Source organism: Papio anubis, chromosome 4 (assembly GCF_008728515.1).
Source record: "Papio anubis isolate 15944 chromosome 4, Panubis1.0, whole genome shotgun sequence".
NCBI lineage: Eukaryota > Metazoa > Chordata > Mammalia > Primates > Cercopithecidae > Papio > Papio anubis.
In genome coordinates this window covers 165974303-165999404 of record NC_044979.1, presented here as the reverse complement: position 1 = coordinate 165999404, position 25102 = coordinate 165974303, and the positions used below count along the sequence as shown (strand labels likewise).

The 25102-nt window shown below is 35.6% G+C and overlaps 3 protein-coding genes, 1 long non-coding RNA gene and 1 pseudogene across 5 annotated transcripts; 4 read left to right on the top strand and 1 right to left on the bottom strand.

Annotated features, from left to right (window-relative positions):
- Positions 1–306: 306 nt before the first annotated feature.
- Positions 307–25102, bottom strand: LOC103882643. Its single transcript, XR_644540.4, has 3 exons — positions 24570–25102; positions 9312–9463; positions 307–1290 (listed from the first exon to the last, which is right to left on the bottom strand). It is a non-coding gene; the product is annotated as an uncharacterized LOC103882643 (long non-coding RNA).
- LOC103882642 lies at positions 2706–3046 on the top strand (annotated as a pseudogene).
- On the top strand, positions 7676–7948 carry LOC103882641 (keratin-associated protein 19-3). 2 transcript variants are annotated; one of them, XM_031665702.1, is made up of 2 exons: positions 7676–7766; positions 7857–7948. In XM_031665702.1, exons 1-2 carry the CDS (start codon positions 7676–7678, stop codon positions 7946–7948), a joined length of 183 nt encoding a protein of 60 aa, XP_031521562.1. The 2 variants fall into 2 exon arrangements, with proteins under 2 accessions (XP_031521562.1, XP_031521561.1); XM_031665701.1 differs by having other exon boundaries at positions 7676–7802; positions 7884–7948.
- LOC116274596 (keratin-associated protein 19-2-like) lies at positions 13367–13748 on the top strand. Its single transcript, XM_031665700.1, has one exon. The coding sequence runs from the start codon at positions 13389–13391 to the stop codon at positions 13605–13607; it is 219 nt and encodes a 72-aa protein (XP_031521560.1). The 5' UTR covers positions 13367–13388; the 3' UTR covers positions 13608–13748.
- LOC103882640 (keratin-associated protein 19-3) lies at positions 20304–20913 on the top strand. Its single transcript, XM_021935547.2, has one exon. The coding sequence runs from the start codon at positions 20341–20343 to the stop codon at positions 20584–20586; it is 246 nt and encodes an 81-aa protein (XP_021791239.2). The 5' UTR covers positions 20304–20340; the 3' UTR covers positions 20587–20913.

Sequence of the window (25102 nt, the reverse complement as noted above, 5' to 3'; positions counted from 1 at the left end):
AATAAAGTAAATAAGAGAAAAGAAAATGTTATTAAAATAATAAGGAAGAGAATTTATATTTACTGTTTGTGAAGTGGAAGCAGCTCATCATTCAGGTCTTTATCCTCATTGTCTTCACATTGGATAGGTTGGGGAGGAGGAGGAAGAGGAGGAAGCGGGACGTTGGTCTTGCTGTCTCAGGAGTGGCAGAGGTAGAACAAAATCTGAGTATGAGTGAATTCACTCAGTCCAAGCCCATGTTGTCCAAAGTAGGCTGTACATGCACAAATTAAAACCGTAACACTCAATTAAAAAGAATCTTTTTTCTTTGGAATACTGTGCCGTATTGACCATATCTTTTTCATTTCAATGCTTTCAGTTAGATGTCAGTGTTTAAATTCAGCCCTGAAATACCAACTTTATAAACTTTCAAATCTCAATGGAGACCAACATGAAGAGTATGTACTTCTATAGTTTGTGCAAAATGTATGTTTATTTGGCCCTTTCAATGGTAAGAAAAGTAATGATAAGACAAAGTATGTATCTGAAAATACACTGAAAATGAACTTCTTTTTGTGACTTTCATGTTTTATTCCTGGTCCGTTGTGGTGTGACACGAAGTTGCTCTCTCATATTATCAGCACATTTAAATATTTTGCAATACACCAAGGAAATATAGAAATCACTGCCATCACTTGTGAAGTAATTCATATTAAGGCTGTGACTGACCTGAAGCTTTATACACTCTAGCCAAGCCTCTTTTAACCTCCAACAAGCAAACATGGGCCTTTTCATGTTGGTATGTCAAATAACTGTTTGCCCAAGAAAAATATGTAATAACATATTATTATGTTTCAAGAATAATGTATTTCAGTACTGAAACAAAAGTGAATGTCTTTTGTTTGAGTCAAGCAAGTTCAAAAATGCCAGGAAAATAATATAAAAGAACTGTGGAGTGTGCAGGGGTACTACCATAAAGTTTTCCCAACGCTTACCCTGATACCATCTTGAATGGGAAAAGATCTCCAAAAAGTGAAATCATTTGCTATAGATCAAAAATGACATGACAAGGAGATCCCAGACCAGAACCCAGTTTTACTAAATATCAGGCATTCTACTTCCCCATGCTCACTGTTCCATTCATTTTTTACATCTCTTCTTGTGTGTTGTCACATGAAGCATCTTGAAGGCTCTGGTCATGTGCGTCTGAAGACTTTAATTATCATGGCCAAATAACCACCTCTATTTATTTTCATTTGTAAACACTCTGTTGTAGAATCTTGAACTTAGCAATTTTTAATGTAGCTTTATCTGTGTAAAAACAACTTGTTAATAATGAAAATCCAATATTTTAATATTTAAAAGAAATCATAATGCATTTGAAAAACTCTGACTTGTTTGCTGAACATATGGATGGATTTGCTTAGCCAGATACTATTACCAATTCTTTCATTCAATTCAAGTGAGATGTTGCAGTTTCACCATAAATAGATCTCAGTAAAAATATTTTAGTATCTCCATTGCAGGGCTGTAGTATTTAGTTTTACTGAGTACGACAGAATTTCACATGAAAATTTTTTACTCCCTAAGTGGTCAATGGCATCACAGTCTGAAGAAAGGCTATGTCAAAAGAAGAACAATTAATATAACCATTTAGAGGAAAGTAACACTTTTAGTATAATGCAATTTTATCATATTATTACATCTCTAGTTGTTAGATTGTATTGATTTGTGTTGAAATTAAAAGAATACCTTCGGAATACATTTCCTTCCAAGGAAAAGCTGTCACCTGGTCTAGAGAAAATGCATCATAGGGTCATCAGCCCCACAACTGAGAAAAGGAATCTCCAAAATGTAGGTATAATATTACAAGATAACAGGAAGAAAAAATAACTGAGGGTACAAGTCCTCAGTTGATTCCAAGAATTTAGTCACATACAGCCACAGCTGACCCCAAACATAGTTAATTCAGCTGTGCCCTTAACTCCAACCCTGAGCCTTTAAGTTCTTATTAACCTTATATGATCTCAAATATAGTGATCAGTTATTTTTAGTCTTATCAGTAATTTCCAAATGTTGCATTTTCACAACTGAATTTGTATACTTCTTTGCAATAATCACCATGTAGTAACAGCACAGTACATAAATGCTGAATGGATGAATAAATTCTAAAGTCTATGCCTCTCAAAGGCATGAGTAATTCTCTGGCCGCATCTGAACAATAGGGATTTATAAAGATGAAATGAGGGCTGGGCGAGGTGGTTCATGCCTCTAATCCCAACACTTTGGGAGGTCGAGGGGGGAGGGTCACTTGAGCCCAGGAGCTTGAGACCAGCCTGGGCAACATAAAGAAGACAATGAAATGAGCTCCAATAGCATCTGACTTTAGAGGAACATATAACCTTCATTTTATTTCATTTGTAATATGCAATATATCTAGCTATGAAGAAATCTATTTAGGATCTGGTATGCCAAGACTTTAGATACAGCAATTTCTTCTCATTAAGTGATGTAATAACTTTTAAGGGCCACTGTAACTCAGCAACAAAGCAAACTCAAACAATTTAAAGAATGCGAGGGCCTCTCCTTGTGCCAGGGAACAATGAATGACTTCTGTTAAGTAATTAATTGAAAACACACACACACACACACACACACAAACAGGTACGCATGTGACTCACCACATGCTCTGACCAGGGTATATAAGCCTCCCTCGACACATGCTGCCATTCACACTCAGGATCTTGCCTTGAGCAGCAAACCAACTCACCACTCCTGACACCATGAACTACTACGGCAACTACTACGGAGGCCTAGGCTACGGCTATGGAGGCTTCGATGACCTGGGCTATGGCTACGGCTGTGGATGTGGCGGCTTCCGCAGACTGGGTTATGGCTGTGGCTATGGAGGCTACGGATATGGCTCTGGCTTCGGAGGCTATGGATACCGCAGCTGCCGCCCATCATGCTATGGAGGCTATGGATTCTCTCAGTTCTACTGAAATCCTACCCTGAGGACTCAGTATCAGAGGTCATAAGAAGATCATTCAAATTAACCAAATATTGAGTCAAACAAGGGCACACTGTATCAATCTGAGATTAAAAAAAATCATTTAGCATCTAAGATGTTAGGAATATTTATTATGTTATAATTGTCTATATCATGTCTACTGGCATCCATTATCTGTACTTTACTAATTGTGGAATTGCTTGGTTCCCTTTGCAATAAATTGTCTCAATTTGAAATGGCACACATGGCCTCTGTTTATTTATTTATCTATTTGTTTAAATGCTGACTCTCCATTCCATTGCCTATTTCTTTTCTTGAGTGCTTCCCAATAATCTTAAAATTCTGGTCAGATGTTCGTGTAACAATCACAGCTGAGTTTTGAAGACTAGTCTACTTTTCACACTATATGCCTCTTTTTATTTAAGATTTTGGTGAATCTGGAACCTCTTAATTTTTAGCATATCTAGATCTAAATAAAAGTAATCAGTAATTAATGATAAATTCAAATGGTATAAAAAAGTAAGAAGAATTAGAAAGACTCAGACTTGTTTACTAAACATAAGAATAGGTTTATACAGCCAGCTAGTAAGACCCACACTTTCAGTCAGTCTAGTCAGAGTACATACACTTTCCATTGACTGGGTCAACTGATTCCATTGGAGGGCTACACTACTTAGTTTGACAGAATATGACAATAGCTCTTTCATTTTCCTAATCGTTAGTGGCATTTTCCCACAATACAGGTAAAGGCCTTCTGTAGCTATGAATAAGTATAACAATCAATTTAACTACTTGGAAAAAGCGTTTGATACTTCTAGTACAATGTAGTATGATCAAATTATTAGAACTTGAATTTATTGATTTTATGGATTGCTGAAGGATTTAAAAAAATATTCCAGAATATCTTTACTTTCAGGGAAGAGCTTTGCTTATCTTAGGAAGAACACATTATAACAAGACCTTAAGCCCCAAAACAGATGCATATTTGGTAGACTTAAATTGGCGGTATCTGAAACCTGTTTGATTTATTTGCGATTATGTTGCTTTAGCCTGAGTTAATAAAAACTGTAATATTCAAATCGTCAACTGCCTTTAAAAAATAATCACAAAAATAGAACAAGCTTTAAAGAAAACAGAGAAAAGTTTTAAATAACAATGTGAGTAGTCAAAATTTTTAAAATTAGTACCAAAAACATTAAACATAAAACAAAAAGATTTTAAAGTGAGAATTTATTACATTATTGCATTTTATTTATGTAGAGATACCATTTTAAGGTGAAAAAATCTATATACTGGATGAAAATATTTTTAATACGTAAATCTGAAAAAACACCCATACCCAAATATGTAAAGATCACCTGAGAATCAATAATAAAATATTACTAGCTCAATTAAAAGTGAACAAAATACTTCAACAGGTACTTCAAAAAAATATCTAAATGGCCTATAAGCATATGTAAAGATGTTGAACATTGTTATTAATCAATAAAACCATATTAAAACAATGATAAGGTATCATTATGTATTCACAAGAGTAATCAATTTTTTAAAGAGTTTGCAAGTGATCAGTGGAGGTAAGGATGTGAAGCAACTGGAACTCTCATACATCCCTGTTGTTACAGTAAATTTAACAACTGGTAAATGTAATAACTGTATCTTGAGATTGGTAGAATCTATGGAAGCTAACTATATATTATATAATATATAACTGTTATTTATGATAATATATAATTATATATAATGTATAAAATAAGTATAGATATGATACAAATTAGTAATTCCTATCCCAGCTGTAACAAAGGTATAGGAAAGTCTAGGTCTAAAAATAAGGATCTTAGCTGGGTATGGTGGCTCACTCCTGTAATCCCAGCACTTTGGGAGGCTGAGGCTGAGGCAGGCGGATCACTTGAGGTAAGGAGTTTGAGACCAGCCTGGCCAATATGGCGAAACCCTGTTCTACTAAAAATACAAAATTATTTTTTATTTGGGCATGGTGATGCATGCCTGTAGTCCCAGTTATTTGGGAGGCAGAGGCAGGATAATCACTTGAACCTGGGAGACAGAGGTTGCAGTGAGCCAAGATAGTGCCACTGCACTCCAGTCTGCATGATAGAGTGAGACTCCATTAAAAAAAAAAAAGAAAAAAAGAATATTTATAAAAAGGTACATAACAGCTTTCTTTATTCACTGTAGCAATAAAAAAAAAACAAACCAAAACTGAAACCACTAAACTCCTCAAATATAGGCCTACCAGAGTAGAATCATAAACCAGTTGTGCTCTATTCATGTAGTAGACTACTTTTCAGAAATTAAAACGACAAAATTCACGTTACATATGACAGAGATCTACCTAATAGACAGTGATACACAGACCAATTGGGGATGGAAATGGAAAGTTTCAGTATGCTATATGAGACCACCTAAGTGAAGTACAGAACAAGAAAGCCTTATGCAGGATGTTAATAGTTACTCTACACGGAATAATATTGACTGCTAGAGTCAAGGGACAGATTTTGGGAATTAGAGTGTGCTTGTTATAGGTGGTCTATAAATATAAGAAAAATATCACCAACTTGTGCACTTAAGATTTAAGTATTTTTAAATATGCCTTAAACAACAGCAACAAAAAGCAAATGAAATGATAGCTTATTTGTTCCTCTAAAGAAAGAAAGCTATTTGAGCTAATTTCTCTTTTAAATTCTTATTGTTGGATACATTCATAGTATTGTTCATTTCTATGAGATGTAAGATTTTTACCTGTAAGAACTTTAGAATTCATTCATCTATTCAATATTTATATATTCAGTTTCTATTGCATGCTGGTCATTGAACTGCAGCCAGCAAATCTATCTGGAGAAATGCATAATTTGAAAATTGCTTATAAACTCATCAAAAGTTGAACAGTATATTCAAAGTAATACAAGTTTAACAAGAAATTATATATTTAAGCTTAAAGTTAAGGGCATATGTGGGTGGGGTTTGGGGTCATCCTTGGGTCTAGGTGACTAAATTCTTAGAGTCAGCTGAGGTACTCTTTGTCTTTATTATTTTCTTCATCCTGTCTTTTTACATTATACATATTTTGGGGGATAATTAAGACATTCACAATGCTAACAGTCTCTTACTGGATTTCCCAGGGTCTTGGGCAATGGCATCTATTTTTAACATCTAACACTTTAATAAATGCTTAACATCTTAATAAAGATTAGTTAGCTATTTTCCTTTAGGAAAAAAAGGAACACACAATAGGTAAAGGTAATATAAAGGCAAAAATATTATCAAAATTTGAAGATTATATATATATCTTTATATACATATATCTATCTATATATAGATATAGATATGAATTTAAGTAAGTACTAAATGAAAATTGATGGGAGGCAAAGAGAATTCCATATATTTCACCATCTCACCTAGTCCCACACGCTAATGGGAACTGAAAGAATATATTGAAAAGAGGATAATTGGCCGGGCACAGTGGCTCACGCCTGTAATCACAGCACTTTGGGAGGCCGAGACGGGTGGATCACGAGGTCAGGAGATCGAGACCATCCTGGACTAACACGGTGAAACCCCAGCTCTACTAAAAATACAAAAATTAGCCGGGCGTGAGTGGTGGCCTGTAGTCCCAGCTACTCGAGGCTGAGGCAGGAGAATGGCTGAACCCGGGAGGCAGAGCTTGCAGTGAGGGAGATCGCGCCACTGCACTCCAGCCTGGGCGACAGAGTGAGACTCCGTCTCAAAAAAAAAAAAAAAAAAAGAAAAGAGGATAATTGTGTGGATCAGGAAAAAGGAATGAATGGTGTTTGTAAGAGAGGCGAGCCATACAATCTGTATTTTTGGTAGCACCTTGGATGTCTAATATGGCAGTAAGGGAGTCAGGGTGTGAAAAAAATTTTGAACAGTTTGTAAAGCTGCTTAGGAAATAGATGTTTTATTACTGTGATTTGACTTTAATGTTTGAGCTATATTCTGTTACGTTGTTAAATCTAAATGGTTTTTATTTTTTCAACTAGTAAAACAAAAAAAAAAGGAGAATATTGATTATGATGGCCAATGTTCTAGAATAATAGAAGAATGGTGGCTTTATTTTAACTTTTTTAACCCCATGAAGTTCTTTACTGTTAGGCATAGCAGGTGAGCAGATGGCTCCAGTCTTTCAAACGTTTGCATCTCTTTAAAAAGGGACCTCACCTAAGGTATAAGATAACTCTGGAAGAATATGATAAATTTCAGAGCATTGAATTTAACCAAAGTCTGTTATGCAATCACAAATGAAGCAAAACAATTCCAGGAAAGCCAGAGATGAAGCAATACTTAATTTCAAAATGGAGCATTACCAACTGTGTAATGCAACATGCCTACAAAGAAGTCTATTTAAGGTCTGGTATGTACAGACTTTGAACCTACAGCAATTTCTATTCATAAAAGTGACGCAATATGTTAAAGGGACAGCATGACAAGACAGCAATGCAATGCAAGCTCAAACACTTTAATGAGTTTGAGGGCCTCTTCAGATGTCAGGATTGGGTCAGGTAAGTGTAACATATAGAATTACACTAAAATAGGCAGGAAGTGTTTTGTCACGTGATCTGTCAGGGTATATAAGCATGCCTGCGCAGATGTCAACATTCACACTCAGGACCTTGCCTTGAGCAGCAAACCAAACTCACTACCACTGACACCATGAGCTACTACGGCAGCTACTACGGAGGCCTGGGCTATGGCTACGGAGGCTTCGGTGGCCTGGGCTATGGCTATGGATGTGGATGTGGCGGCTTCCGCAGACTGGGTTCTGGCTGTGGCTATGGAGGCTACAGATACGGCTCTGGCTTTGGAGGCTATGGATGTGACTCTGGCTTTGGAGGCTATGGATATGGTTCTGGCTTTGGAGGCTACGGATATGGCTGCTACCGCCCATCATACTATGGAGGATATGGATTCTCTGGATTCTATTAAACTACTGCCCCAGCAACACAATATCTGAAATTATAAGAGGACTTTCCCAAAGCTGACTTCAATCATCGGACAACCAAGATCATGCTGGAGCTATTTGCACAAAAGAATTTAACATCTCAGAATTTCAGGCAGTCTTTTCTATGTGCACCCATATCTCTATCATAATCCTGGTATTCTCTACTTTTGCTTTTATAACTGGTTGAATTATCTATTTATCTTCCAATAAAACATTCTAATTTCAAAACACAATGTGGTTCCGTTTTGTTCATGAAACTCAATTATATGTAAGTGATGATGTCATTCAGAGATGCTATCTCCCTGACTGAGAATCTATGATTTTCATATACCTCATAAACATGCATGCAGATAGATAAATACATCAATAGCTCCAAAGAATAATAATTCTAGATTGAAATGAAAAATAGAACTTCAGAGTGGTTAGTAATCTCACATTTTTCAACGTTTTGCTTTTATTTAGATAGTATTCAGATTTAAGTCAACAACAAAAAGCAATACCTACTTAACATGTCTTTATATTTATATATCAAGCATATATGTTTTATTTAATTCAGGTCACATTTGTCAACTCACTGCGAATGTGTAATGAATCTTTCTATCCGTTCAAAATTTCTTTCTTTTATTGTAAGAGCAAGCAAATGGTGACAGATCAAACCATATTTCTAGGTTAATTATGAAAGTATATTATCTTTCCAAATTATTGTATTTGGTATAACCTCACCCTGTCATACTCTTCTGCCCATTAATTTATTTGACATTTTCATTGAACAATTGATGTAACTATTAAATTAGTGTAGAATTTTTTTCATATTGGTTTAACATATTTAACTCCAAACATTTTAGATTTTTTTTTCAACTGGCTTTTCTATTATCTTACTTAATCCTCATGGTATGATACAGCATTCTTCTTCACCATCACCATTATATTGAAAATTTTGCAACTTAACAAGGGAAAGAAATAAGACTTTAATGTGAACTAATTTATTTTTTAGCTTAAGCTGATGACAAGAACACTTTGATCCAAAGAGTTTTCTTACAAACCTGAATTTCAGTTAAACCACTCCCCTGATAAAAATAGGAAGAAGGGGGCATTTTGTTGATGAAATTTTTAAAAGATATAAATGAATATCAGCTTTTTTCTAAAATCAAAGGATATATTCAACAAACAACATAAAATCAAGATATTTTGTTTAAATGTCAAAACTTGTTAAATGTGTCTGATTGAGTCACACAGTTGCATTAAAAGTTGCTCTACTAGAACAGACATTAAATGGTAGCAGTTACATTCATTTCATCTTGTAGGTTAAACAACAATGACAGCAGCAAAAACACTCAGGAAACTTACACTAGCTCTAGTGGCAGAGTCAGGATCAGGGTTATTGCCAAGGTCTTCTGAATGCAGATGCCACCATGAAGCCTTTATTCCCAGTATATTTTCTCCCTTCATGAACCCAAAGAGGCTATCTTGAATGTTCTGCTCAGTTTCCATAAACATGACTGAATTTATGGGGGAAATGAAAATGGTTTCTTATAATCACTTTTCTATAATATTTTATTGTTCTGATTTAGAGAATTGAACCTCTTGATTTCAATGTTACCTTCATCTAGATTTCAACTGTAACCACATCTATATGCATATCTATAAGTATATATACATATGTATAAGTATACCTATATTTATCTGTATGGGTATATCTATTTCAAGGGATTAAAGTTTTCATTTGAAAGTCACAAAGTTAAATTTGCTTAGCCATGTGATATCAGCTATTCTTCTAGTCAGTTCAATCTGGATGTTATAGGATCACAATACGTAGAAAGGCAAGGTAGAGTTATGTGGTTCCATTATTTTGCACTTATTCATTCAGGTTAATAGTTTCAAAGTCAATGGACATGCCTTATAGAGCTAAAAATAAAAACACCCATCAATATGATTATACTGAAAAACATTGTGTATTATACTTTTATTCAAATGCATTATCAAATTTTGTTACATCTTATTTTTTATGTAATATTTTTATCTGGGTTAAAGAAACATGTTTTGAATTTATAGAAAAATGTCTTTATCTCTCAAATAAAAGTTAATCACCCGGCCACTAGAAAACTTTATTTTCATTATTTCACACATCAACACAGGATCTGAGTTTCACAATTAACTCATGATCTTCCTGGAAAAATCTCCCAAAAATAGCATAACAGAGAACTAATTGTGCAAGTCCACTGAATTAAGTGAAAAAATCAGAAAAATAAGCATTTCTCAATTTCCAAAGTTAATCGCTATCCAAAAGATACTGTAATTGTTCTACTTTTTAATTAGGAAAAAAGCAGAAGTCTTTGATTGTTTTGGTTCATATATTTCACAGCATTCTATGATGATATATGTGCATGTATCGATATATGTGTATTTGTGTATCAATGAGATATATCTTATTATTTTGTTGTTTGAAAATACATAAGTAAAGCAGGACGTATTTTATTAAATAATATTTTGTTTGTAAAAAATAATAAAAATTGCCTTTAATTTGTAAAATCTAATGGATGATATTTCTCTTGGAGATGGTTATAGGCATCAGAAACAGCAATGTACATTAGCCTTTCATGAGGGTTAGAAAATCTGGCAGGCTTACCCAAGAATTAATGAGATTCTTAAACTAGTTAGACTTACTTGTTATTGCTTGTCTTCAACAACTACTTATTGAGAATTTAAAAATTGTCCAGTTTTCTTTTTCAGAACGAAAATAAAGGTGGAATGAATTTTGATAAAGGAGAAAACAACCACGGCAAATATTGAGTTGAATATTCCTTTAAAACCTGAAAGCCATTTTGAGTGCATATTCCGCATGAGATGTGCACTACATGTTGAGGTGGGCAAAATTCATTCTTTCATTTATCCAACAACGTTTTTGGAAGAATAGTGAACAAATCAAGTTGAGAAAATGCTTTATCAAAAACGTTGCTTATAAACCTCACGACAAAGCAAAACAGAAAACAAAGCAACAAAAAATACCCTTGGCAAAATGTTTACAGTCTTGTAAAGCAAAGCACTGCTTAAAGACCCAAGTCCAATATATGGTCATATTCTGGTGGAGCTAAACTTGGACTTGATTTACTGTCTTCCCAGAGTAAGTATAGAAAATCGGTGGAGAATGGCCAGCCCTCCTCACATCCTTGCTTCCTATCTCAGTTATTTCACCAGTGCACATCTGCATTTGAGATTTTCAAGGTATCAGAATTGTAAGAGACTGTTAGATATATTATATGACTCTAAGAGTCATATAAACTATTGTTCAAAAATGTGTAACTTTAATAAACAAATAATGTCTTTTGTTTGCTGGTTGAGAGAAAATAAGAAGGTGAGGCACACAGAATTGGAAAAGAAAACATAAGGATAAAAATATTGTGATAAAATTAAATATATGGGTAGAAGGATAAAATATTGATTGGAAAAAAAATGGATAAGAACAAATACCTACGTAGCACTAGTACATATCGGGAATGAATACAGCATAAAATGAAAAGGTTTGATAAAGAGAACGGATATATACATGGTGAGGAAGACTAGGAAGTGGAAGACAAGTGGTATCTGTAAAGCATGAAGCCAAGATCATCTGAGTAGCCTAGGTAATACTTTATGTAGAGCCAGTTCTGGAAAATTGTGTAACGGTAAAAATAGAAATGATTGTTTTCGTGTGTGTGTGTATGTTTTAGACAGTTTCACTCTGTCACCCAGGCTGGAGTGCAGTGGCACGATCATGGCTCACTGCAGCATCAACTTCCCAGGGATCAAACAATCCTCCTGCCTTAGCCTCCCAAGTAGCTGGAACCATAGGTGTGCACCCTCACATCTGGCTATTTTTTTTTTTTTTTAAATTTTGTAGAGACAAGGTCTTCCTATGTCGCCTAAGCTACTCTCAAACTCCTGGTGATATAGTTTGGCCATGTCCCCATCCGGATCTCAACTTGAATTGTATCTCCCAGAATTCCCATGTGTTGTGGGAGGGATCCAGGGGGAGGTAATTGAATCATGAGGATTGGTCTTTCCCTTGTTATTCTCATGATAGTGAATAAGTCTCATGAGATCTGATGTGTTTATCAGGGATTTTCACTTTTGCTTCTTCCTCATTTTCTCTTGCCGCCACCATGTAAGAAGTACCTTTCACCTCCTGCCATGATTCTGAGACCTACCCAGCCATGTGGAACCGTGAGTCCAATTAAACCTATTTTTCTTCCCAGTCTCAGGTATGTCTTTATCAGCAGTGTGAAAACAAACTAATACACCTGGGCTCAAGTGATCCTCCCACTTTGGCCTCCAGCATTACAGGGGTGAGCCACTGTACCCTACCTGAAGAGAATATTTTTGAACAGTTGGTCAGGCTGGTGTAACAGTGAGTTTGTTCTCTTGAATAGTATCTCGGTTTCTGGAAGAACTTTTGTTATGCTGATAAGCCAAAACAATGTTTTGCAAGCTGATATAGAAAATTAAAGTAGTTTTATATTATGCCTACATACATATTTCCATTACTTTGTATTTACCACAGCTGATCAGAAAATTTATTTATTCAAAAAGTTCCTTTTCTTTTGAAGGAGGAATAGCCTTAATTTCTCAACCCAGTAAAGATATTTGATATTTGAAGGCTTTACTAGATTTAAAAGTTTTAAACTTGATCAATGTATTTGAATCTAGGGGGAGGTAAAATTGAACAATCTAAGGAATGGTATAAAAATGAGAAATGAGAAAAAATTTAATAAAAACACAGTATCAAATACGAATAATTCAATATGCTTAGTGATGAAGAATTACATTTAGAATTTTAAAAAATTGTGTAACTTTGAAAATGCAGACTATGTTGTCATTAAAAAGAATGTATCAGCTGGGCACAGTGGCTCACGCCTGTAATCCCAGCAGTTTGGGAGGCCAAGGCGGGTGGATCACCTGAGGTCAGGAGTTCGAGACCAGCCTGGCCCACATGGTGAAACCCCGTCTCTACTAAAAATATAAACATTAGCTGGGAGTGGTGGCAGGCACCTGTAATCCCAGCTACTCAGGAGGCTGAGGCAGGAGAATCACTTGAACCCAGGAGGTGGAGGCTGCAGTGAGCTGAAATCACACCACTGCACTCCAGCCTGGGCAACAAGAGCAAGACTCCATCTTAAAAAAAAAAAAAAAAATGTAATAAGTTAAAGGGCATTCTAACCATGCAGCTAAGCCAGCTCAAAGATTTTAATGAGTTTGTATCTCTCCTTTTGCTAACAAACAGATTGATGATTTGCATCGAGTAAATAAATAAATTAGGATGCTGTAAAAGGATGGCCACATGTTTATCACATGTTCTGCTCAGGGTATATAAGCGTTCCCTAAATGTGCTGATATTCACACTCAGGACATTGCCTTGGACAGCAAACCCAAGTCACTATCTCCGACACCATGAGCTACTATGGCGGCTACTATGGAGGTCTGAGCTATGGCTGTGGGGGTTTTGGTGGCATAGGCTATGGCTACAGCTGTGGATGTGGCAGCTTCCACAGACCGGGCTATGGCTGTGGCTATGAAGACAGGAGATATGGCTGTGGCTACAGAGGCTATGCAGATGGCTGCTGCTGCCCGTCATGCTACAGAGGATATAGATTCACCGGCTTCTACTAAGCTGCTGCTCTAGTGATGCAGCATCTGTTACCTTGAGGGGATTTCAAAACAAGTTACTTACTTCTAAGATACAATGGGGGTAAAGGTGTAAATGTGTAAATGCTCCCATTCCAAAGGGAGAAATTGGCCAAAACAAAGGGGCTATAGACCCCAAACAAGTCCAAAACCCAGCAGGGCAGTCATTAAATATTACAGCTTCAAAATAATCTCCTTTTACTCCATGTCTCACACCCAGGCCACACTGATGCAAAGAGCAGACTCCCAAGGCATTGGGCAGCTCCACTTCTGTAGCTCTGCAGGGTACAGTCCTCCTGGCTGCGTTCACAGGCTTGCATTGAGAATCCACAGCTTTTCCAGGTACACAGTGGAAGTTGTTGGTGAATCTACCATTCTGGGGTCTGGAAGATGGTGACCTTCTTCTCACAGCTCCACTACGCAGTGCCTCAGTAGAGACTCTGGGTGGGGTCTCTAAACCCACATTTCCCCTCCATATTGCCCCAGCAGAGGTTCTCCATAAAGGCTCCACGCTTGCAGCAGACTTCTGTCTGGAAATCCAGGCATTGTCATACATCCTCTAAAATCTAGGCAGGAGCTTCCAAGCCTCAACTCTTGCCCTCTGTGCACCCACAGGCTTAACACCATGTGAAAACCTTGGTAGCTCCTGGCTTGCACTCTCTGGACCATCAGCCTGAGATGTAACTGGAGCCCTTTTAGCCATGGCTGGAGATGGAGTGTCTAGGACTCAGGGCAACATGTCCCAAGGCTGCACAGAACAGTGGGGCCCTGGGCCTGGCCCACAAAATCATTTTTCTCTCCTAGGCCTCTAGGCCTGTGGTGAAAGGGCTGCTGCAATGGTCTATAAAATGACTTGGGGGCATTTTTCCATTGTCTTGGCTATTAACATCTGGCTCCTCTCTACTTATGCAAATTTCTGCAATAGGCTTGAATTTCTCCCCAGACATTGAGATTTTGTTTTCTATGATGTGGCTGGGCTGCAAATTTTCCAAACTTTTATGCTCTGTTTCCCTTTTATGCTCTGGACATGTAAGTTCCAACTTCAGATAATCTCTTTGTTCAAGCATATGAGGTTATGCTGTTAGAAGTATCATGTTACATCTTGAATGATTTGCTGCTTAGAAATTTCTTCTGCCAGATACCCTAAATTATCTCCCTCAAGTTCAAAGCTCAACAGATCCCTAGAACACATGCACAGTGCTGCCAGTCTCTTTGCTAAAGCATAGCAAGTATGACCTTTTCTCCAGTTTCCAACAAGTTTCTCATCTCCATCTGAGACCGTCTCATCCTGGGCTTTACTGTCCATGTCACTGTCAGCCTTTTGGTCACAACAATTTAACAAGTCTCTAGGAAGTTCCAAACTTTCCCCCATCTTCCTGTCTTCTTCTGAGCTCTCCAAACTGTTCCAACCTCTGCCTGTTACTCAGTTCCAAAGTGATTCCACATTTTCAAGTATCTTTATAGCAATGTCCCTCTTCTCTGGTACCAATTTTCTGTATTAGTCCATTGTCCCACTGCTATAAAAAAATACCTGAGACTGGGTAATTTATAAAGTAAATAAGTTTAATTGGCTCACGGTTCTATGGGCTGCACAGGCTTCTCCTAGAGAGGCCTCAGGAAACTTTCAATTATGGTGGAAGGCAAAGGAGAAGCAAGCACATCTTCACATGGTCGCAGGAGACAGAGGTCAAGGGAGGTGCTACACACTGTTAAACAAGCAGATCCCGGGAGAACCCCTTCACTAGACAGCAGTAGGAGGATGATGCCAAACCATTAGACACTGCCCCCATGACCCAATCACCTTCTACTAGGCCCCTCCTCCAACAGCAGGGATTACAATTTGACATGAGATATGGGCAGGGACACACATCCAAAGCATTTCACAGAATCAATAGGATATACATAGATATACAGAAGAACATTTACTGTTAGGGAAGAACTCATGCAATTATGGAGGCTGAGAACTCTCATCATCTGCTGTTTGCAAGTTAGAGGCCCAGGAAAGCTGATCTAGTAGTTCTAGTCCAAACCTAAAAGCTAGAGAACAGGGGAGTCAATGATGTTAAGTCTCAATCTGAGACCAAATGCTCTAACCAGGAATGCTGATGTGTGAGGACAGGAGAGGATGAAGATCCCAGCTCAGAAAGCCAGCTCCCTTTGCCTTCCCCATTTACTTTTATTTAGGTCTTCAACAGATTAAATGATGCTTACATACATAGGTAAGAGTGATGTTTACTCAGTCTCCAGATTAAAATGTGAATCTCTTCTGGAAAAACTCTCACAGACCAACCAGAAATATTTTACCAACTATCCTAGCATCCCTTAACCCAGTCAAGCTGACACTTAAAATTGAGTATCACAACATTCGTATCATTAAAACTGTAATTAAAACACATTTGCTTCTCACAGATCTTACAATCTATATCCCCAAAACTTAAAGAGAAGTAAACTCTCTTTTTCTATGAATCTTTGCATTATATATAATCTTCCTTTATTCATAATTTTCTGCTTTCAGCTAGTTTGTTATGCATGTAAAATAAGCCTGACCTAAAAGTCCTTGATAAACTGGATAATAAAATATGAATTGTAGTCATTCAACTCATTTCACTTGTCTTTTTATAGGAATATTGTGTTCTTTATTATCATCATTATTATATGGAAGGATTTGTAATGCAGTAGGGACTATAAACACACAGAAACATCATTATGAGGCAAAATACTGTGTAGTTTCAACTGACTAAAAGTGTCATTTAATATTTAAATATATAGAAGTGTATATATATTTCAATATTAAGTAAATCAATATATTAAATATATAAATATATTTTATATTTCTGTGTTATTAATACCATTTTATTTATATTTCAATACATTATTGATAATTTGATATTTATATTTATATTTATTAATATATAGAAGTATATGTTTAAATATTAATGAAATATTCATTTATTATATATTATATATAAAATATATAATACATACATATATAACATATACATTTTGTATATAATGTGTATATTTTATATATCATATATTTCTATGTCTTATATCAATATCATTATATATACATATATGTTTCTCTCTCTCTCTCTATATATATATATATGAGAAAATAAATTTCAGTGAAACCTTATCCTTTCAAGAAATGGCCAAAACAATATTGTTTTTCTAAAATGGAATTTCAGGCAATAATATATGCCTACAGATGTTTTGTATAAGCTCGCCAAATGTAATTAAATGAGGACAAAAATTAAATCACACAATTAAGGACCAGAAAGAGACATTAAAATTTTGCAATGCTGTATTCCAGCAGAATATGTCATTTTTCTTATAATTGGTGCCAAGACTAGGATCAGAATCATGCCATCCTGAGTCCCAGGTATTAGACGATACTGTGCAGACTCACTTTTTATGTATTTTCTTCTTGATTGTTGTCAGATAAACCATTATGAAAGTTCTGGTCATAGTTGTAAGAAGAGCTAAATTATCTCAACTGCTTTTATGAGGGTTAGTCCCTTTTCTTACATTAACATCGATGCTTCATTTTTATTGTTGTGATATAAAGAATTAAACCAATCAAATTTTAGTTTATCTGCTTCTGAATGTAACTAACCAATGAGCAACGTTAAAATTAGACTCTAAGTTAAAAACAAAACAAAGCGCCATGACCTCTTCTTTAAGTCAATGCTCTCACGGCATTCTGTGTCCTACAACAGCAGGCTGAACAGGGGAAATACAGCTAAGTAACTCCATGGGAGGTCAGCTATATTGTCTGACCCAGTAGAACAGGATTTCACTAGAAGTATTTTCTTCTCATTTGGGTAATGTCTCAGGGATAGTTTCCATGTGGCTGAAAAGCAGTAATCGATATAATTATTACTGCCATTGTTATTAGTATAATCAATATTATTATAATTTCATGCTGTTTAAGGTTGTATTGAATAATTTCTGAGATGATATAAAATTTCTAACAAAAATTTCCTTATTTCCAGGAAACATGTGAGAACACTTTTCACTCTTCCATCTATCAACATGAGTAGAAAATAGGGTCATGAGCTAACAATTCTTAAAAAACAATAATGATCCAAATCTACTTTTGATCCAACAAACGAATAGAAAAAGAATAACCCCTCAAAGGAAATTTCATTGAGACTTTTTTTACTTGCATATACAGAAAAGAAATCAGATTTTTTACATATTCTTCAAACTGTTTTTCTAGTTTACACAGCTAGTGGACAAAATAAGCTATGCATGTCATAGTCATATGGTTTATTCTTTGAAAATACATTTAGTGTTTATTGTACTATCAAAGTTTCGCATTTGTGTCTCATATTATTTCCATATAGAGACAGTTTTATATATCAAAAACATACAAAATAGCCTTTAATCATGGTCACATGCTCTGACAGAGCTACACAAGAAAATGTGAAATTCTTAATGCTATGTAATTTATTCATAATTCTAAACGGTTCATTAAAAATGAATATATGAATTTTATCACTTGACTGATTTTCTGAAATGGAAATAAAAATGGAATGAAATTGGGTTACAGTAACACAGATATCAAAGAGGAAGGCTAGTGTTGGGTTAAATGCTACTCTGACAGCAGGAATCTCGTTGGAACTTGTGTTCAGCTTTACAACACCTCCAAGAATAGCCAGTAAGTTGCTCATGTTATGCTATTCATGACCCTTGCATTGATGTCAAAGTCATGTACTTTAATCAAATAATATTTTTGAATGCCAACTAAATATGAGATTTTGTTTTGACACTCAGCAGGTCAGAGAAACATCACATTATAAAAAGAAAGTGTCACTTGAACAGAAAGTCATTATATTTAGTAAAATAAACAGGCACAGAAAGAGAGGTATCACATGTTCTCACTCATAAGTGGGAGATAAAAAAGTTAATCTTATGAATGTAGAGAACAGAGTGATAGATATCAGAGGCTGGGATGGGTGTGTGGGTGCAGGAGAGAGAAAAGTTGAATGAAAGGTGTAAGTTCTATTGTAGAGTGATTATAGTTAACAACAATATATTGTATATTTCAAAGTAGCTAGAAGAGAGAGCTTGATTTATTCCCAACATAAAGAAATGATAAATATTTAAAGTGGTGGATATTTCAAATACTCTACCTTGAACATTATACATTCTATGCATGCAATTAAATATCACATGTATCTCATAAGTATGTAAAATGTGTATCAATAAAAAATTTAAATAAAATAAAAATTTTAAAATGTGTCATTCAGCTACTCGTAAATCTCAAAAAAAAATCTTAGTAGTATGATTATAGTCATATAAAACTGATACCTTTCTGGAGTTCCAAGTTTCAAGACATAGGTACATCTGGATGAGGCTTAATCAGGTATGGGGTAAGCCTTGGGCATTTCTAACTCTATGGGCTCAGCTGAGGAACTCTCTGGCCAACTCTCCCTAAAGAGCTACTCCTTCTTTTCTATATTTTTCACAAGTGTGCCTTAAATTTAGAGAATTTCTTGTTATGCTAAGTTGCACAAATATTTTTTAAATTTCAGATAATTTGAAGAGTTGAAAAATGTTTTAAACAAGAAACACTATAATCAATATCTTAGAAAGATCTAGTTGATATCTTAGGAAAAGCTGACTAAAAAGCGCTTAAAAACAAAACACAACAAAAATCATGGGCATAAAATAGTCAAAGACAAGGGCAAATATTGACTATGGAGATCTAAATGGAAAGAATGAATGTTGATTTGAGTAAATAGGTTGTAGCCAGAACATTTTACCTACTTCTAACTTTTACCTGGATATAGTAATGAATCGTGAAGGAAAGGAAGTTGGGTGAAGTTTGAAGTAAAATCGGCAAAAGATACAAGAGAGATGAATTAATGACAAAAGGTAGAGAAAGAGAAAAAATTCTGTGTGGAGGCAGATTACAATCTTCATTTTTTGGTAACAGTGAGGTTAGAACATATAATGGAAAAGGGACTTGGGATATAAATAGAAAACTCTGGAAAGACTTCACACGAGATGGGCTTTTGATCCCTGTAAGAGTCTCTCCACTTGGGACTACAATTGTGCTGTGTTCTTAAAACAAAACAAATATTTTGCATGTTGGCGTGCAAAGCCCAAAACAAATATAACAATTGTGCATGATCAAAGTTTTAAAAGTCTACAAATTAGGTGACATTTGTTTCTTTCAGGTACATACACAGGTGAATCAAACCTTTCCTGCTTCTGATGCTACAAAATATGTGTGCTTTATGAAGAAACTGATGAATTTAAGAGTCTTGACCTTGGCTATTTCTTGAAATTTTGTAGAATCAATTATAACAACATCCAAAAATGCTTGTGTTGAGAATATATTTAAATAGAAATCAAGAATTTTTAATGTGACTGATGTTAAGTGACTGGTAATAAATAATTCTATTTGGGTTTGTTATGTCTTAGACTTTGAAGAAGCAGCAATCCCTTCTAATAAAATTAAAGCAACAAGCTCAGGGACAAGCTAACTAGGTAGCCAAAAAAGCTCAGGCATTCTTACTGAGTGTTGTCAGAGGACAATAGATTAACAAGCTGCCTCAGCCAAGTAGAATTCATGGAATGACACAAAAAGAGGGGCACATGTTTATTACATGCTCTGACCAGCGTATATAAGCCTCCTTCTACACATGCTGGCATTCACACTCAGGATCTTGCCTGAATAGCAAACCAACTCACCACTCCTGACACCATGAGTTACTACGGCAGCTACTACGGAGGCCTGGGCTATGGCTGTGGAGGCTTCGGTGGCCCGGGCTATGGCTATGGCTGTGGATGTGGCAGCTTCCGCAAACGGGGTTATGGCTGTAGCTATGGAGGCTACGGATATGGCTCTGGCTTTGGAGGCTACGGATATGGCTCTGGCTTTGGAGGCTATGGATATGGCTGCTGCCGCCCATCATACTATGGAAGATACGGATTCTCTGGCTCTTATTAAATGAATTGTTGAAATTGGAAGCAGAGGAGAAACCTCCAAATGTGTTTGGTCCTGTCCTGTGCTTTCATTCCAGAAAATCCATTCTGTTGTCTTCACCATCAATGGACAGATATTTATCAATGGTTAAGCCACTTCTATGAATACTAGTTGTTTTTTACTTTCGGAATCCATCACCTGAAATCCTATTCATGTATAGCCACTCTAGTTTGTTCTCCTAAATTTGCTTTGTTTTTCTTACCACCATTACCATCATATTATCTATCAAGATCCTAGCAAAAACTTGTATTTTGCTTTTATCTAATACATGAATTAAAGTATAAATATTTTGGTTCTTTTCAATGTTTTCATTGTTATTATTTAACATTTTATTTTGCAACTACTATAAAAAGTTTACTTATGAGGCAGTGAGATCTGTGACTCCATAGTGGAATGTGATGAAAATCTTCCTAGTTCACCATGTTATGGAAGCTTGAGAACAAATAAGAGATCATATTAACAAGAGATACAAATAACTTGCCCCTGTCTATTTACTTAGGATGTCAACTCCTCTCAAGTGTCCCTCAGGTGTTCCTGGAGTCACTAAGGACAGTGTCATTCTCATATTCTGCTGTGTATCATTGTTGTTAGCTGAATGTCTTCTTGGTACCACTGTCCTGGCCAGGCATGTCTTTGCTTTTTTTCCACCTTCAGTTGAGGTTGTGGAAAGGAGATTGGGAAGTTTCACTCATTTCCTAGTCAGAACTACACTTTGTATTTAGCATCTCCCTGAAGGCCATTGTCCCATATTTGACTGATGCAACTCCCACTGGAATGTGGCACTGAAACCCAGTGGTACAATGCTGCACAAAAAATTGGAGGTAGTTTGCAAATGTGTTCTCCAATTCTGTGGGTTGTCTCTTCACTTTGTTGATTGTTTCATTTGCTGTGCAGAAGCTTTTTAACTTTATGTGATCCCATTTGTCCATTTTTGCCTTGATTGCCTGTGCTTACTGGGTATTACTCAGGAAATGTTTGTCCAGACCAACATCCTGGGAGTTTCTTGTGTTAAGTGAAATAAACCAGGCACAGAAAGACAAATGTCACATGTTCTCACTTATTTGTGGGATCTAAAAATCAAAGCAATAGAACTCATGGAAGTAGAGAATAGAAGGACAGTTACTAAGGTCTGGGAAGGGTATTTGGGGTGGGAAGTGGGGCTGGTCAATAGGTGCAAAAAAAAAAAATAGAAAGAATAAATAATGACAGTACTTGATAGCACAACTAGGGGACTATAGTCAATAATAATTCAATTGTACATTTTAAAATAACTTGTAGAATTGGATTGTTTGTAACGTAAAGGATAAATGCTTGGGGACAGGGCTACCCCATTTTCCATGACGTGATTATTACACTTGGAAAGCCTCTATCAAAATATCTCATGTACCTCATAAATATATGTACCTACTATGTCCCCACAAAAGTCAAAAATTAAAAAAAATAAAAGAAAGAAAACTGGGGTAAGCCGGAGGGGTGCTTTCTGACTTTTTTTTGTTGCACCCTATTAGAGGCTCTTAATAGTCTATATAGCTTGTTGTGAATAGGTGATGACACAAAGTCACATGAGAATAATACACAGGAGGCTTTACTGATAAGAGCCCTTCTTGGCTCTCAACTCTGGCTTCACTTCTCAGTCAAGTTCAAGTAGCCCGGCTCGTTTTTCTCTAGGAATTTATTCTCATCCAAAAAAATGCTTCTGTTCCTTTCAGCCTTGTTTTACAAGTTCACCACCCTTAGCCAGGCATCTTGGAACACTAACAGTAAACACAGAACCCTCCTCTGCTATGTTTCTCAGTCAACTTTCAAAGTAGTGAAAGAAGCCTGTTTCACCAGTTTGTCTGACATGACGAGGCATGTCTGAATCCGCTTATATTCAAATTTGGACCCCTACTATTTATCCTAGAAAATCTTTTTATCCTCTTGTAAATCTAGAAGAGGAATACTATTTTATAAACGATTTCTCATAGAAAAAGTGTTACCTTTTTGTCTACACTATAGTTTCGATTTCAAATTTAGAAACTAAACAATGGATGCAAAAAAATGGAGAGAAGAAAGAAGAAAGAAATCCAAAAACAAAGAAAAATTCATAGTTTAAAGGCCCAATCACATTTAGAACACATTCCATGTTTTATGTTATTTTTTAATTGACTCAATAATGGTATGTATTTATGGGGCACAGAGTGAAGCTTTGATATATATTATGTATAATAATCAGATCAGGATAATGAGTATGGATAACTGATCTTTTATGAAGTTGAAATGAGAACCAGATATAATACCTGTCCAAGTGCTGTTAAACTGAAAGATAGTGATTCAAAGACCCTCCTGCAGATACCCTTTGCAAATACTTAATTTTGCTAGTGAGGTTTTGCAATCTAAGGTTTAGTATGTTCTAAATTCCTTGGACAAAATAGAAGAGTTAATTATTAATTAAGCTGATTTTTAGCTTTAGCTAATTATTTTATGTTCTAACCAAAAAGAGCAGGAGAATAGCCTCTGTAGATTACAGGAACTATAGTTACTATTCTGTATGATTTCTATCTTTGATTTTTTTATTGTCCTTTGTCAACGCTAAAACTTAACAATGTGTGAATTAGTCTGCATATTTATATTTTCTCTATAAGGCTTGTAAGTATATATAAAGCTTCCCTTTATAAACATATAAAAAATGGTGGCTGCTTTTAGAGAACAATTATTTAGAATGTACAATATGTGACTAGTCAACCTAATTTTCTCCAGACAGACATTATATATCCTACTAGAGATGACCTTGTAGACAGAAAATCTGTTACCTTTTTACTACAGCACAGTTTCTATTTCAAATTTGAAAACTAAACAAGGGAAGCAAAAACAACAACAAAAATCATCCTCATTAGGTTTAAGTGCTGGCCTGACTTGAAGGTCTTTTTGATTTCCGATCTGAACAGTCCAGGTGCTGTTAAATTCGATTTGTACCCAGATATAATTTGTGATGCTCCTGAATGTCATGGCTTTTAAAAGTATATTGCAAAAGATGTTTTTATTCTTCGTTAGATTGTTAAAGAATTGGAAGCTGGGAATGTGAAAGATATTTCTAAATTGCAGTCACTAAATAGTTCTGCTGGGAGAACTGAATTTTTGTAGATGTTTATTACAGTATATCAGTAAGACAAGAGAACATGCAATTCTTCTGAATGCAAGCAGAGGGGGAATTTCCTGATGAAAACTATAGACTCTAATTTTGAGGAAGGTATAATAGTGTCATGTGTACCTAGACATGCTTGTGAATAGTGATTGCATAATTTAGGATCCAAGATTAATGTTGAAGGATAGAATTGGAGAATGAATAATTTCTTGAAACATGGATACAAAAAGTAAAATTTCTTTCCTCTACCAAAAAAAGGTTTTTCAGACATAATAATCATGGTCACATCTTATTACTGCACTCAGATTGGTCACAGAAAACTCTAACAAAGCAAATCAATATAAAAACTCTTTAATCAATGAAAAATGCTCTATCAATATGAAAGATCAATTGAATCAATATTGTATTGGATATGTGTATAGAATAAAAATTTGGTAATCTGAATAAAAGTATTTCCTTTCATTGGAAATATGTTTGACAAACATCACTGCTGACCTCTGAAATTTAGAGAACTAGGTTGCAGCTATGAATCCATCTATGGTTTGAGCTACGAACTTGGAGATTCTGAGGCTTAATATTGTTATATATTTAGTTATGTTTCTGCCAAGCACCTTACGATGGGTTGTAGAGACAATGTGGATTCTATTGTTTAATTGGTTGACAAGGACACTGTGATCGCTTCAGCCACTCAAGTCAGAATATGGAGAGGCTTTGCATGTCTCTTCTGTCATCTCCATAGCCAATTGGTAGCTATTTTGTGCTATCTTCTTAATAGACACATAAAACTTATAATTCTTTATAAATATATTCAATTTCATTTTACCTTTTGTCCAATGCTCGTGGTCACAATTTGCCACTTGGATTATGGCTGCACCTTCTCATCTCATCTATCCCTATCTGATCTCTGAAACTCAAAACCTGCTACCTTTCTTTAGTCTCTTTGTTTAAAGTTATTTGTTTAAAATGGCTCCTAATAGCTCTCTCTGGGATGACACATAATGCTGCTATTATGATGAAAACAATGAAGTGCTCAATATGCTGATATGGAAGGAAATTTCATTAAAAGGCATGACACAGAAGAGCCTGGACCATGCAGTTGGCTTATCAGGTATGATATGATACTTAGCAAACACCGACTGAATTAAAATGTGTATTTACCTAAATGATCCATAATCTTGTTAAATATTTGCCTTTATAGTAGCTCCTCCCTTACCTTGCTCTTCACTTCTCATAAAGAGTTCCTACTCACTTTCAAAATTTAACTTAAGGGATTGCTGGGTCAAATGGTATTACTGGTTCTAGATCCTTGAGGAATTGCCACACTGTCTTCCACAATGGTTGAACTAATTTACACTC